The sequence below is a fragment of the Lethenteron reissneri genome, chromosome 33, assembly GCF_015708825.2.
Source record: "Lethenteron reissneri isolate LAM-NWPU_2019-01 chromosome 33, ASM1570882v1, whole genome shotgun sequence".
NCBI classification, from domain to species: domain Eukaryota; kingdom Metazoa; phylum Chordata; class Hyperoartia; order Petromyzontiformes; family Petromyzontidae; genus Lethenteron; species Lethenteron reissneri.
In genome coordinates this window covers 14,484,765-14,497,271 of record NC_083811.1, presented here as the reverse complement: position 1 = coordinate 14,497,271, position 12,507 = coordinate 14,484,765, and the positions used below count along the sequence as shown (strand labels likewise).

The 12,507-nt window shown below is 43.6% G+C and overlaps 1 protein-coding gene across 1 annotated transcript in view; it reads right to left on the bottom strand.

The window, feature by feature from the left end:
* Window positions 1-161: 161 nt before the first annotated feature.
* LOC133350369 (troponin T, fast skeletal muscle isoforms-like) overlaps window positions 162-12,507 on the bottom strand; it is a 33,222-nt gene continuing 20,876 nt past the window's right edge. The window contains exons 5-11 of the mRNA XM_061564682.1: window positions 10,187-10,303; window positions 9,185-9,262; window positions 8,712-8,825; window positions 5,303-5,415; window positions 4,187-4,277; window positions 3,059-3,090; window positions 162-605 (exon numbers count right to left, since the gene is read on the bottom strand). Coding sequence (XP_061420666.1) covers window positions 548-605; window positions 3,059-3,090; window positions 4,187-4,277; window positions 5,303-5,415; window positions 8,712-8,825; window positions 9,185-9,262; window positions 10,187-10,303 — 603 coding nt within the window. The 3' untranslated portion in view covers window positions 162-547. The remainder of the gene's footprint in view (window positions 606-3,058; window positions 3,091-4,186; window positions 4,278-5,302; window positions 5,416-8,711; window positions 8,826-9,184; window positions 9,263-10,186; window positions 10,304-12,507) is intronic.

Below are 12,507 nucleotides of genomic sequence, written 5' to 3'. Positions count from 1 at the left end.
TTGAAAACAACCGCAAGGAAAGCATCGTAAAATGACAGGAGAACAAATTCTTGGGTCTTTCGGTAAAGTCTATCTACGTGACTTTACCGAAAGACCCAAGAATATGAATTCCTGCAGTCATGAAAGCTTTAAGTCAATATATGACAGGAAAACTTTCAAGCTACTATGCCAACTGCACTTTATTAAATCCAGGGGTAGAATTCGAAAACAGAGCAGAGTAAAATAAAGCATAACTATGGTTTAACAGAAGGTGCATTTTTGTCTTCTGCATTCTTTTCAAATGTGCAATCATGGTTATATTGCCATCGATTCTTTTGGGTAAACATCTTATTGGGAACAAGTTTGTGTTCCAGAACAAAGCGCCTACCATAGGCGAGACCATCTCGTCTAAGCCAACACTGGTGGCACGTTCGTTGGTTGTGGGGCTGGGAGCAACTCTCGTTGTGCGCTCGAAGGTCGTGCAGTTGGGGTGACATGCGGGAGAGGAGAGGACACCGCATCCGTCCGTCCGTTCTGTGGGTGCCTGCCGGAGTGGATCGGGGGGGCCTCACTTCTTGCGTGCGGCGGCGGCGCCCTTGCCCTTGCCACGACGGCCCTTCGCGTTCCTGCGAGAGGAAAATGTTTACGGATGAAAATGTTTACGGATGAAAATTTGCGCGCACAATACCCCAAAACCAACGCGGCTCACGGCGGCTCTTCAAATGCACGGTATATATTACATTTTTTTACGTACAGTATAATCTATAAAGGATAGAAGATGATGGGCACTAATAACCAGCAGCTCAAAGTAATTTCTGTACACATTGGGGAGAGCGTGATCTAAGAACTGTAATTTGTTGACACACCAATTGCTCAGTATCGTCGATTGCTGGGGTGAAATGCATTACAATATCATACCACTGCAACATATTACAACCAAAGGTATGTATAGATACTCTCTGGTTCTTTCGGTAACACAAGCGTCCGTCATCAGGCGTCCGTCATCAGGAATCACCTGGTGATGGGCGCTTGTGTTGCGACGGAAACGTCGTGTTCTTTTATTTTTTTTTTCTACATACGTGACTTTAGCGAAAGAACCAGAGAGTATGGCTTCTTGCAGTCACGAAAGCTTAAAATCAAGTATGTATGCTCTGTTTTCAGATTACCGTTATTCAGATTACCCTAATTAGCGTGTAGTGCCACGTTTGATCACTTTTATTTTAGAAAAATCTACGTAAATATCTGCAGTAAAATTTCTCCGTATCGGAATGAAACTAACGAAACTACTTAATCGATGTATTCAATTTCGCCGTGCCACAGCACCCGTCGGAGCAGCAACACGGAGATTACCTCCGGTGTTTGCTTTGGATCAGGGGTCGGCAACCGGATTGCTCCGGAACCGCGTGTGCCTCTTTAAGGAACTGCTTCGTGACGTCATTTATTAAGGACCACCACCGTCTCGTATTCGCCACATGCATTGCGGCTGTTGAAATTACTGAGGGTTTTTTTTCTTCCTAATTCGAAGAAAATGGCTCTCCTTGTTGTTTTGGTTGCTGACCCCTGCCTTAGATGTTATCTCATCCCCGAACCATTGCTCTCACTTCTTTGTGGGATAAGATAAATGCTGCCATTCTGCAGGTTTTACCAACTTCAGTCCTCGTGACCCACCAACCACGCTACCTCTTTCCACTTTCGCAAATGTATTCCTCCCCGTTCAAATGCAAATTAACTCGTTCCACGCTGCACGCGCCCATTGCTTGTTAAACACGTCCCACGTGATGCGCTAAGCAATTCACGATGTCCACGTTAATAGAGCCGATTGAAATTAAGATTGAGATAGATGTCACTGCGCGCGTGTGTGTGTGTGTGCATGCACGTGTCTGTTCCGTGACCTCCTGCCAGCGAGCGTACGGCACTTCGCGTGGCTTTAAAGTGCAAATATGTAAGTAAAAAAACACATACAGGATCATTTTGTGTTTTGACCCACCTGTACTGGACATGTAAAAACGAGCTTCATAACTCATCGGATTCCTCGAGTAAAAATTAAGATTATGATTCTGTTTTCTAAGGTGCACTGTGGGCCCTTTCAGCAATGTGGATGTGACCCTCCAGATAGTTCAGACTATGGCACCAAAACATTTACCAATCCTTTTCCAATTCGCCTTGGTCTCCACTAAACACAACAGATAAGTTGGTGAACCAGAAAGAGACCATAGAGCGGGCGGTGGTTCTTAACCTGGGCATCTCACACCCCCGGGGGGTGTGAGATGCCCTTTCTGGGGCAGCGAGACACGACCAGATTTTTCTTTTAGAAGGTAAATCGAAACACAAATTAGGCACGGCCACATAAGTACAACTACTTTGTTTCGTCAAACCTGTGTATTTATTAACATAATTTATTTTACGATTGAGAACCAAAGGGGTGCAAGGCTGCAGTAAAGGTTAAGGATCGCTGCCTAGAGGTATTGCCAAGCCAGCCATGGTTGAAGGGGCTGACCAGAGCTGTGCACAGGCCTATCAAAGTCTTAGATGCCATCAGCGGGAAAAGTAATTGTAGTAAAAACATTTTGGAAATGCAATATCGGCCTCAAATATTCAATAACTGTAACCATGACATTTTATAATTGGTTTTCCACTGGACTTGCGGTATATGACAGAACAAATCCCCACTGAAAATGCAGCACTTGCATTCGTACCACAGTAAGCGCTGCAGATTGTGAAGGCGATGTTCTTCGATTACATTGATAATGTTGACCAACCGAGTTGCTGTGTTAGTACGTCTTGATGTTTGATGGTGACATACATCGTGTTTGGTATTTAGTGGTCAAGAATGCCAGTTTACAAGCATGCTGCTTTAAATGCTGGGGTTTTCAAATTATGTATGGCCATTATTCACGAAATTGTACTTTACAAACTAAAATAATGTCCATATATGCTATAAATACTGGCACTTTACGGAAATATATTTTTAAATGTTAACTTAGAAGAAGAAGATCTCTATACACATTGTAACAATTTCCTTAGGGATTATTTGGAATGCCAGCTGTCCTAATTTGATGAATATCCATGCAGTACTTACAGCTCATCAACTCTCCTGTTCAGGCTTTGAATCTACATTCGGAATGACAGCAAGTTGGCAAAGGACATCAGCGGAAGGTGATGCACACACACACACCGGAAATGTACATACACGTATTCTGGAAGGTATTCTTTAAAACGTATCTCACTGAAGTGTTAAACTGCCACGATTGAAATACAGAAACAAAATAAACATATGGTCATTAACAAATTTTATGTTGATGATGCCATAGTAGGCACTAGGTGTCTCTCTTGTGAAGAAAGACATTAAATAAAACCAATTAACTATAGTTTGAGATTTGTACCTATAGCGTGTGTTCTAGGCTGTCAAATATGGGTGTGACGCGTCACTAATCGCTGTCCATCAAGCTGTGGTGCTTTAGTGATGCCGCTGGGGCCAGTGATTTCTGTGGTTCCTGTACCCTTCCGGCAATTAAGTGCTCACATCCTACTATGCACTATATCAACATATACACCCATCTATATGTCCCTCCACCCATGTTGAGGACTCTGTCTACCACACACTGTTTCATCTCACCCATTCTGTGTTCAACTACCACACTGCAGGTCAACACAACACTCACCCACCCACTCACCACACTAAAGGTCACAACAACACACTCGACCACCCACCCACTCATGACACTGTAGGTCAAAACAAAGATCCCCCTTATAGCCTTAACAGACTGTTGGGGCAATTCTTGTTAGTAGAACCTATGAAGACTGGCACGGCATACGAGGAGGTGGATAGCCAACACCATCCCCGGTCGCCTTTGTCTCCCAAGTGGCGATGTTTACACACCGTGCCAGGTACTCATTTGAGGATGAGTCGACCGAGGGGAGGCCCAGCACCGGTTCAGATAATCGTCGCTGGTGTTGGCCGTGAGCAGGAATCGAACTCAGGTCACCGGGTTTGTAGTGCAGTAAGCTAACTGCTACACTACCACTCAAAACAACACACTCACTCACCTCCTTACCCACCCACTTACTCACCACACTGCAGGTCACAGCACTCACACACCCATTGAGGCATGCATTTGCCATAATTTACTCACACACACTCGTATACACACTCATTCACGCACTCATACACACTGATTCATTGACACAACCCGAGAATTCATCTTACATCGTATTTCTGGCGCTTGATCCTTTCCAGGAGATCAAACTTCTCCGACTCCAGTCCGTGCAGCCACTCCCACAGCTCCGTGGCCTTCTCCCTGCCAGGGCACACGCGTGGGATTGGCTTACGGAGATAATTCACCGGTGCTTTTTGTTTTGGTTTGAACCGTTATAATTTAATTTAGGGTGCCCATACAAATTTAAGTGTTTGTTATTGTCAAGGTCACACCTCCCCGTTGTTATTAATTTGTCTGTGACACCGAAAGCACCGTTAGTTCAGAGGCAATCGCCCAATATTTGCTTGGCGCTTGACGAATTTGAAAAATGCATTGCAGGCGACACACACAGGACAGTCAGAGTATAGGAGGCACAGACGCAGAGAACAAGAGGAGGGGAACCTGTGCAACGTGTGCCTATGAACAGAGTCGAATGTGATTGTCAACTGTTGACGTTTACACCAAAGGGAACAAATTGAGAGAAGGGTGTGACCCAAGAAAGCCGAAAATTCACTGTTTCCATATGCAGAGGGAGTGGCACTCTAATATATAAAAAATATTATAACATATGAAACATATTCCATAATGTTTGCTTTGTAGAAACCATCCACAATTTGCATGATATGAAAGCAGTGTATACTTTTTGGTGACATTTTAAAGAGTTAACATGATTTAAAGATTGGGAATCACTCCCACCGATCTCTGTGCCAATCGGCTAGAGCAAACGTAATAATAGTAATAATAATTAAGCAGATGCCCATCTGTCCTCAACATGAAGTTGTTTTTGTACACATCCCATGAGCCAAACGGCCTTCAGGGAGTGCATAATGTCAGCAGCATTGGTTCAACATAAGCAACACTCTGGACCTGTGTTGAAATTCATTATCTCATCAGCCGAAGTCACGCTGGCTTGAACCAATGCTGTTGAGATGTTCACGAAATGTTCACAGGTAAGGATATGAGTCCTAGTTCAATGTTGAACTTCTTTTGCACTGTACGTAGCCAACCGCTCTAACCGGAGGTACGTATACATCCTCGGCAACAACACCGATGATCATCATGAAAGAACGACGACGATAATGATGAAGATGCTGAAAATGATCATGACAGCGGCCAAGCGCGCTCACTTGAGCTTGTCCTCGCTCAGATGGTCAATGTTGAGCGCCTTGCGGCGTTCTCCCAGAATCTTCCTCTTCTTCTCGCGCTCCGTCACCTTCTTCCCCTTCCTGCCCCTCTCGGCCTGCAAAGGAGCACGAGTTGAGTGAATAATTCTCAAACTGTGAGTTTCTTGAAGGGGGGGAGGGGGGGGGAGTAAAATAACGCAGGCGGTGAATTTTTTCAACGTCCTTGTAGGCAATGCCGGATTAAGCTAGTGCGGGGCCTGTAGCATATGTTATAAAGGGGCCCTAAATAAAGAAAAAAACACATACATATTAAAACACAAATGTTTCACTTGCATAGTAAAGTAATTGTATTTTTCATTTGCTATACAGCTAGATAATACGACAAATCGCTAACCTTAAACATCCAGTCATTCATAAAAGTTGAAGGCGGTATAGTACTATAGTAATAGAGCAAGTGCAGAATCACTGAACCGGAATTGATAGCTTGAAAGCATTTATTGCGGGCCCTTGAAAGTGCGGGGCCCGTAGCATATGTCGCTACTTTTGCTACTAGGAGAATCTGGCACTGCTTGTACGTAAATGCAATGTTGCCTCACACACTCTCTTTGTGCATGCTGCGCTATCTTTATTAATGAGGTCAATTCGTAACACACCACGATTGTAGAATCCCCTTCTTCGGTCCATTAGGGATTCTGAGTCTGTGTCACTTAAGATTAAAAAAAAACTATTCGGTTGTCTGATTGGATTACTCTATAATTATTTGTATTCGCTTTCATCATAGTTCTTCATTTTATTGGAATTTCGAGAGTCGTCACTGATATTGTTATTGCCAGCTTTCTATTTCGCTTAAATTTTTACAGATATTTGTGAGTGTAGTTTTATTTTTGTACGTGCTGTGCAGCGTTATGAGATACTTCAATATGAAAGGCGTTTTATAAAATAGAGATTATTATTATTTGCGAATGAGAGATAATTACTCTGGAACCACAAGCGGGAAAGAAAGCAGTCACGTGATTAGCCGGTGCTCACAATTTCCCAAGATCTGTGGTTTCCTACATATATATGTATAGGTGTTATCAGCTAATTAATGAGTGGAGAAAGCCGTGTGTGAGGGAGAAACGCTCTATCCCATACAGATGGAAGAGGGTTATGGCTCCTCCTCGCTGCCAACGGGAGTTTCACGACATTTTTGTGATCCTACCAATGCTCGCTGCCTCCACAGCGCTGGATTTACAGGCCACAGCAAGACTTTGCGGTCCTCTATATATATCACGGTGTTATCAGCCAATTATAGAGTGTTTACGTTAACAAAGTTACATGTCTTAGTCATATGTGCTCAATGTGATAACTATATTTAGGTCTAATTTAAAGAAATGTGGCTTTAAATGAAAAAAATAAACCCCAATGCATTGTTAGGAGCACATGGGTTACACACTACAAATGAAAAACGATCACTTCCCTTTTACATCGGAAAATATTTCAATTGTTTTCACATTGTGTTTCATGATTTTTTTTTACACAGGAACAGATTGTGTTGTTTTTTATTATTGTGCAGTTTACTATTGTCCGTGTGTGTCAATCGAGTTTGGAGGATGTAATATACGCCCAATTAAAATGCCACCTGGAATTCATGTACAAGGTCATAACATATGCGTAACATTTATATTACGATCGATTTTAAAAAGACCAAACACTTGCATCAATTACATTGTGGCCTTAAAAATGTATATAATAGGTGACCTTCCGTACAATATCCCTTCTTCACGGCACATAGAGGCCCAGAGAGGTATGGCTGGATCATACAAATGATACCTGTACTTGAAAATAAGGCGAACATAATCTTAGCTAAGTATTCTTTAATACTCCCATACATATCCACTAGAGATTAGGGTATTTACATTTTTTTTGTCCTGACAAATTGTATACATTGGGCAATTCTATTTACAAAGGTTATCATCTCTTTTCTTGTGAATGCCATTAAATAACACGTGTATAGCAAATTCCATGAACAATTTTTTTGTATTATTTTACCAGGTAAAGCCTACTGAGCTAAGTAGCATTTTTTTAGAAGCGACCTGGCCGTAAATGATAGCTCAACGAAGTGGCTTATCAATGCACGTTTTTAAATGTGGAGGGAAAAACCGGATGACCCGGAGAAAAATCCACGTGGCCACGGGCCACGGAGAGAGACGTGCAAACTCCAAATATACAGCAGCAGGCGTCAGGGTTGGGATCGAACCCACGTCCTCCTGCATACCAAGTTCTGTAAACAAGGTATGAGTTCGTTTGCTCATTTTTGTGTTGCTGATGCAGTGAACACTGCACGCGATGTGACACTGCCCCCTGCTGCACGAGATGCCGGAAATCAAAACGACGACCAATATATATTCCATGCAAAGTAAACACAAATGACCCACTGGGATGATGACGCTGATGCTGATAGTGTCATTATCTTGCCTCTCTCATCTCCTTCCATGTCCCCTCTTGTCCTCTTCCTTCCCAATCTTATCTGTCTCTCGTTTTCCCTCTGTCTCCCCCTGTGCCCAATCCAGTTTTTGGTTCTTCTCTCTCCTTGCACCCCTACACTGGAATAATCTTCCCCTGCACATGAAGCAATCCCCCTTCCTTAAGTTCCTTCCGTTCCTCTCTCAAAGCATCACCTCTTCTCTCTCTTGCCCGTTCTCTTCCCGCCCCCTCCACCCCTTCCCGTCCCTCCCCTACCCTTTCGTGATCCCTAAGTATCCCTCTATCGTTTTCACTCATTCCTTAATCATTGTACACGCCAGGCATCTACATCATTCTATTCTGTCACCGTTTTGTAAGTTGCATGTCAAACGCCTCGAGTGAAGGCGCCTCGATAAATTAGACTAGATCACTGTACTTAAAGCTTTCGTGACTGCAGGAATTTATATTCTTTGGGTCTTTCGGTAAAGTCACGTAGATAGGTTCAAAGAAAATAACAAAAAATAACCAAAAACTACGACGTTTCGATCACAACACAAGCGTTCGTCATCAGGAAGAAAAAAGACGAACGCTTGTCGTAGTTTTTTGTTATTTTTTGTTATTTTCTTTGAACCTATCTACGTGACTTTACCGAAAGACCCAAAAAATATAGATCACTATAGATTGATATTGACCGGTAATGCGTCATACATGTTGCTTCAAATTGCTTTAAACTATTGTAATTGTAGTGCATATTTAATGTGGCGCTGCACTCTGATGTTGTAGGAGAAAACATTTCTTAAAAAGTCTATTTAATTAAGTAGAATGTGTTGTCTATATTTATTTAAAGTTGCGCATTTTTACGTGACGTCACATTTCTCAACCCCCTCCTCCCCTTCGTCACACATCGTCACAAATGTCTGACCCCCCCCAGGTGCGTGACGTCAGTCATTTATGGATGGCCCCTTACCTTGGATAGCGTGCTGCCATAGGTGGCAGATGCGTCAGTGAGCAGCCTTCTCTTCTTGTGGTCCTCCTCTGCACGTTTGCGTTGATCCTCCTCCTCGCGCCTGGCCTTCTCTTCCTGTATCAAGAGTACACGGCAAGGGTCAGGTGCGGCTCCTGCACATCACCCGCCATTGTCTGCACACGGCAGCAGGCCCCTTTGGGGCCCTTGTGTCATGGATGGGGAGAGCATTCAGAAACTCGGGGGAAGCACTGTCATCTGTCAATGCTAAACTAACATTGAACACATCTTAAAAGCCAGATATGGTGAGTGACAATAGGATCTGGCTTTGTGTTCTCATGCATTCCATCTGCAGCTCTCAATTGATTTCATCGGACGCAGGTTCTTTTGGTTTTGCGTTCTAAACGTCCACTTTCAACGGTGACTTTGTGTAATCTCGAGGGGCCGGTGATGATGCTGGCTTGGCGGCAACTCACAGCAATCCTCTGCTGGCGCTCCTTCTCCTTCTCAGCACGCTGGCGGATATTCTCGTCACGCTCCTGACGTCTCTTCTCCTGATGACGCACGACAGAAGTGGTTAGTTTCGTGTGAGGTGATATAAAATGTCTAAACCTGAAGCATTGTGATTTCGTGTATGTTACATACTGAACCGAATTGTAGTTATTGGTGTTTTTTTAATATTGTATTTATACAGACAAACACAATAGTTTTTCCAAGTTTGGCGAAACCAGTTTTTCGTCCGAAATAGCAACAATATAACTTTCTACCCCACAATTAAATTTGATTAGATTCTACAAGTAATGTTTATATAATGCTAAATTTGTACGTGCCGCGCAGTATTCGCTCGCTCTTGCAGAGAGAGAGAATGACTTGGAGACACGACGGGGAATTACAGACAATGAGCCGGTGCCAGCAATTTCCCAAGGTCTGCGGTGCTCTATATATTAAGGTATTACAGGCCAATTAGAGTCTTTGAAGTGGTAAAACGAAAAAAACTAGGCAATTTATATCTTACCAGGAAAGGCCCACTGAACTATATAGCTCTTTTTCAGCAACGATCTGGCCACACGTGATAGCTCTTCAAAGTGGCTTATCGTGTGGAAAATTAATAGCAGCCAAACACCATTGAGAGCGCAGGCTAAATGTGGAAGTAAAAATGCGCACGACCACGGCGAGAACATGCAAACTCAAAATATACCTACCTACGTGACTTTACCGAAAGAACCAAAGAGTATGGATTCCTGCAGTCACGAAAGCTTCAAATCAAGATCCATATATACCGGCGTATCGGGTTGGAATCGAACCCACAACCTCATGTCCACCAGGCGAGGTAGTTAACATTTCTCCACTGGAACAAGATGTTTGACAAGGCACCGGGAGAACACGCACACGTGCGCGATGCGGGGAACACTATCCCATACATCTCAGAGAACAACGCTATAGAGTGTAAACACTGTAAGGCATGCACGATGACGTACAATTCTCTCTTTCAGTAGCAGAAGGTCCTCCTCCTCCTTCTTTCTTGTCTCAAAGTGAGCATCGATCAGAGTCTGCAGCTCCGACAGGTCCTTCTCCATGCGCTTGCGATGCATGTCCTGCAAACAAAAAAAGCCAAAAATAAACAAACAAACCATAAAATATTACTTTACTTGACACTTTATATTGTGCTCGTCTAGCAATTACGAGTTCAAGTTTCGATTTTATTTTGTTTATCCAGGTGAATGAGGCGGGGAGGAGGGATGCATAAACAAATTAACCAATTAAAGAACCAAATAAAGAACAAGGAAAATAATAACAATGTAAGCATGACGTGTCTACAGCCTGGTCCTCCCCTCCAGCCCACGCTCACCGATCATTTGATTTCCTCCCGTTCAGGTATTGGGGCTCTATGTTATCAAGATATTAACTACCTCGCCTAGTATACCCTGACCGCCTGCTGCTGTTTATTTGGAGTTTGCATGTTCTCCCGCCGGTCGTGGCGATCTTTTTCACAGGGTACACCAGTGTTTCCCTCCACGTTTAGAAACATGTGTTTAGAGAATTTGGCTGCTCTACATGTCCATGTCATCAGCCACTTCCTTGAACTTGTCATCGGTGGCCATGTCTTTTCTGAAAAATAGCTCGGAATTACCTCAGTGGGCATGACCTGGTAAAATGAAAAAAATAGTTGAAATCGTTTTTAATAGTATTTTAGGTCATATGGGGATCTCAAGGAACGGTGTCCAATCGCCTCGTATTTTCCCTCTTTTTTCCCTTTAGCTTGTAGCTAAGGTGCTCCATCGCTGCACAGGTCTCCAGATTGGGGGTGGTTCATGGTCATTCCAGTTTGTCTGGATTGTTTTCCTTGCCATGGTGTAGAAGGCTTGGAGTTAAGACATGCTAGTGCTTGGAGACCATCCTCCCCCCACCACCTCGGTTTTACACCCCACAGGGATGAGTCCACATATTTTATGTGTTGCATAAAATATCTAATTTATGGGACCAGCTTCAGCCACAGCCCAATGGCAATGCTGTAACCCAACCTCTCACACACTTCCAGCGAGTGAAATCCTACCAAGTATGAATTGTTGATACTCGTGAAATATTCCTGGAATGAGTGTATCCAGTATGTATGTATAATGTAGCTCTCAGAGACACCATCTTGTTCAATTATATAAAAAATATATTTATGAATAAAGTCTGCCGACTCACTGATATTTGAACGGATAACCACGAGTTGACTATAAACAGCTGAGTAACTTCTGTGATTCTCGGCGACGCTCCGCATGTAGTTTCCTGACTACATAGGAGCGGACGCAGTAGCAGTCACGGAGACAATATAACTCTAGCCTTCCAAGACTACAAGGTTCTCCGATCCAAGATGATGAAGACGACCCGCTCCAAGATGACGATGGCGATGACGGTTTCTTGATTGCCCCACAGCAGCCCAGAGCCCTGCTCCACGCTGGCTTTTATCCCCCTCTCGAACCTGGCCACGCCCTTTTTCCCCGAACTCTCTCTCACCTAATCTGGCCCTTTCTGTCCCTGTCTCAATTATAATGTACAACCACTTAGGTCCCGTACTATCCTGACGTGACCCTGTCCGTTCCCGTCGCGTCAATTATTAACCAAGGCCACCAGGCCCCGTACTGTCCTTACATATGTATGGTGAACTTATTTCGCACCGTACATAGCCAAACGTGCTAACCGCAGCTGTTGGCGATGTCTGTGTAGAACTCGGCGACATCTGTAAATAGCCATTAGGCGTGCAGATATGTGCGGTGCCTTGTAGACATCTGGGGCATTCCGAGGATGAGTTCGAGAAGTTTGCCCTCCTTTCATTGCTCAGATAGGTTCCATGAATACATTTGAAATAGATTATTTTCAAGGGGAGATGGTGTAGACGTCATCTTGTTCTTTCAAACCCTTCCTTTGCCGCCACCTGCGTCAGTAGGCTGGACTACCGGCCAACATCTCCTCTCGTGTATCTACAGTATGTTGAACTTCCTTCGCACTATACGTATTTAACTGTGCTAATTGGAGGCGGGGGAAGGACTTACCTTCTTTGAACAGTCAAATATCATCTTTAACTTGTTATTTATTATCCCCGTCTTCCTCTCCCTCTCAATATTATTTCCCAGAATTCATCTCTCCGTGATTTTTTTTCACACTTTTTCAGTTCTTGTTCCATTTTATCGTTCACGTTAGAGTTTCTGATCCATATATCGTAGCAGGTGATTCGCACTCTTCATAGGACACATGATTTAATTGTCACTAGAAACCATTTTCCTCTGCAAGTGACTCTGTTTACCTGTGGAGA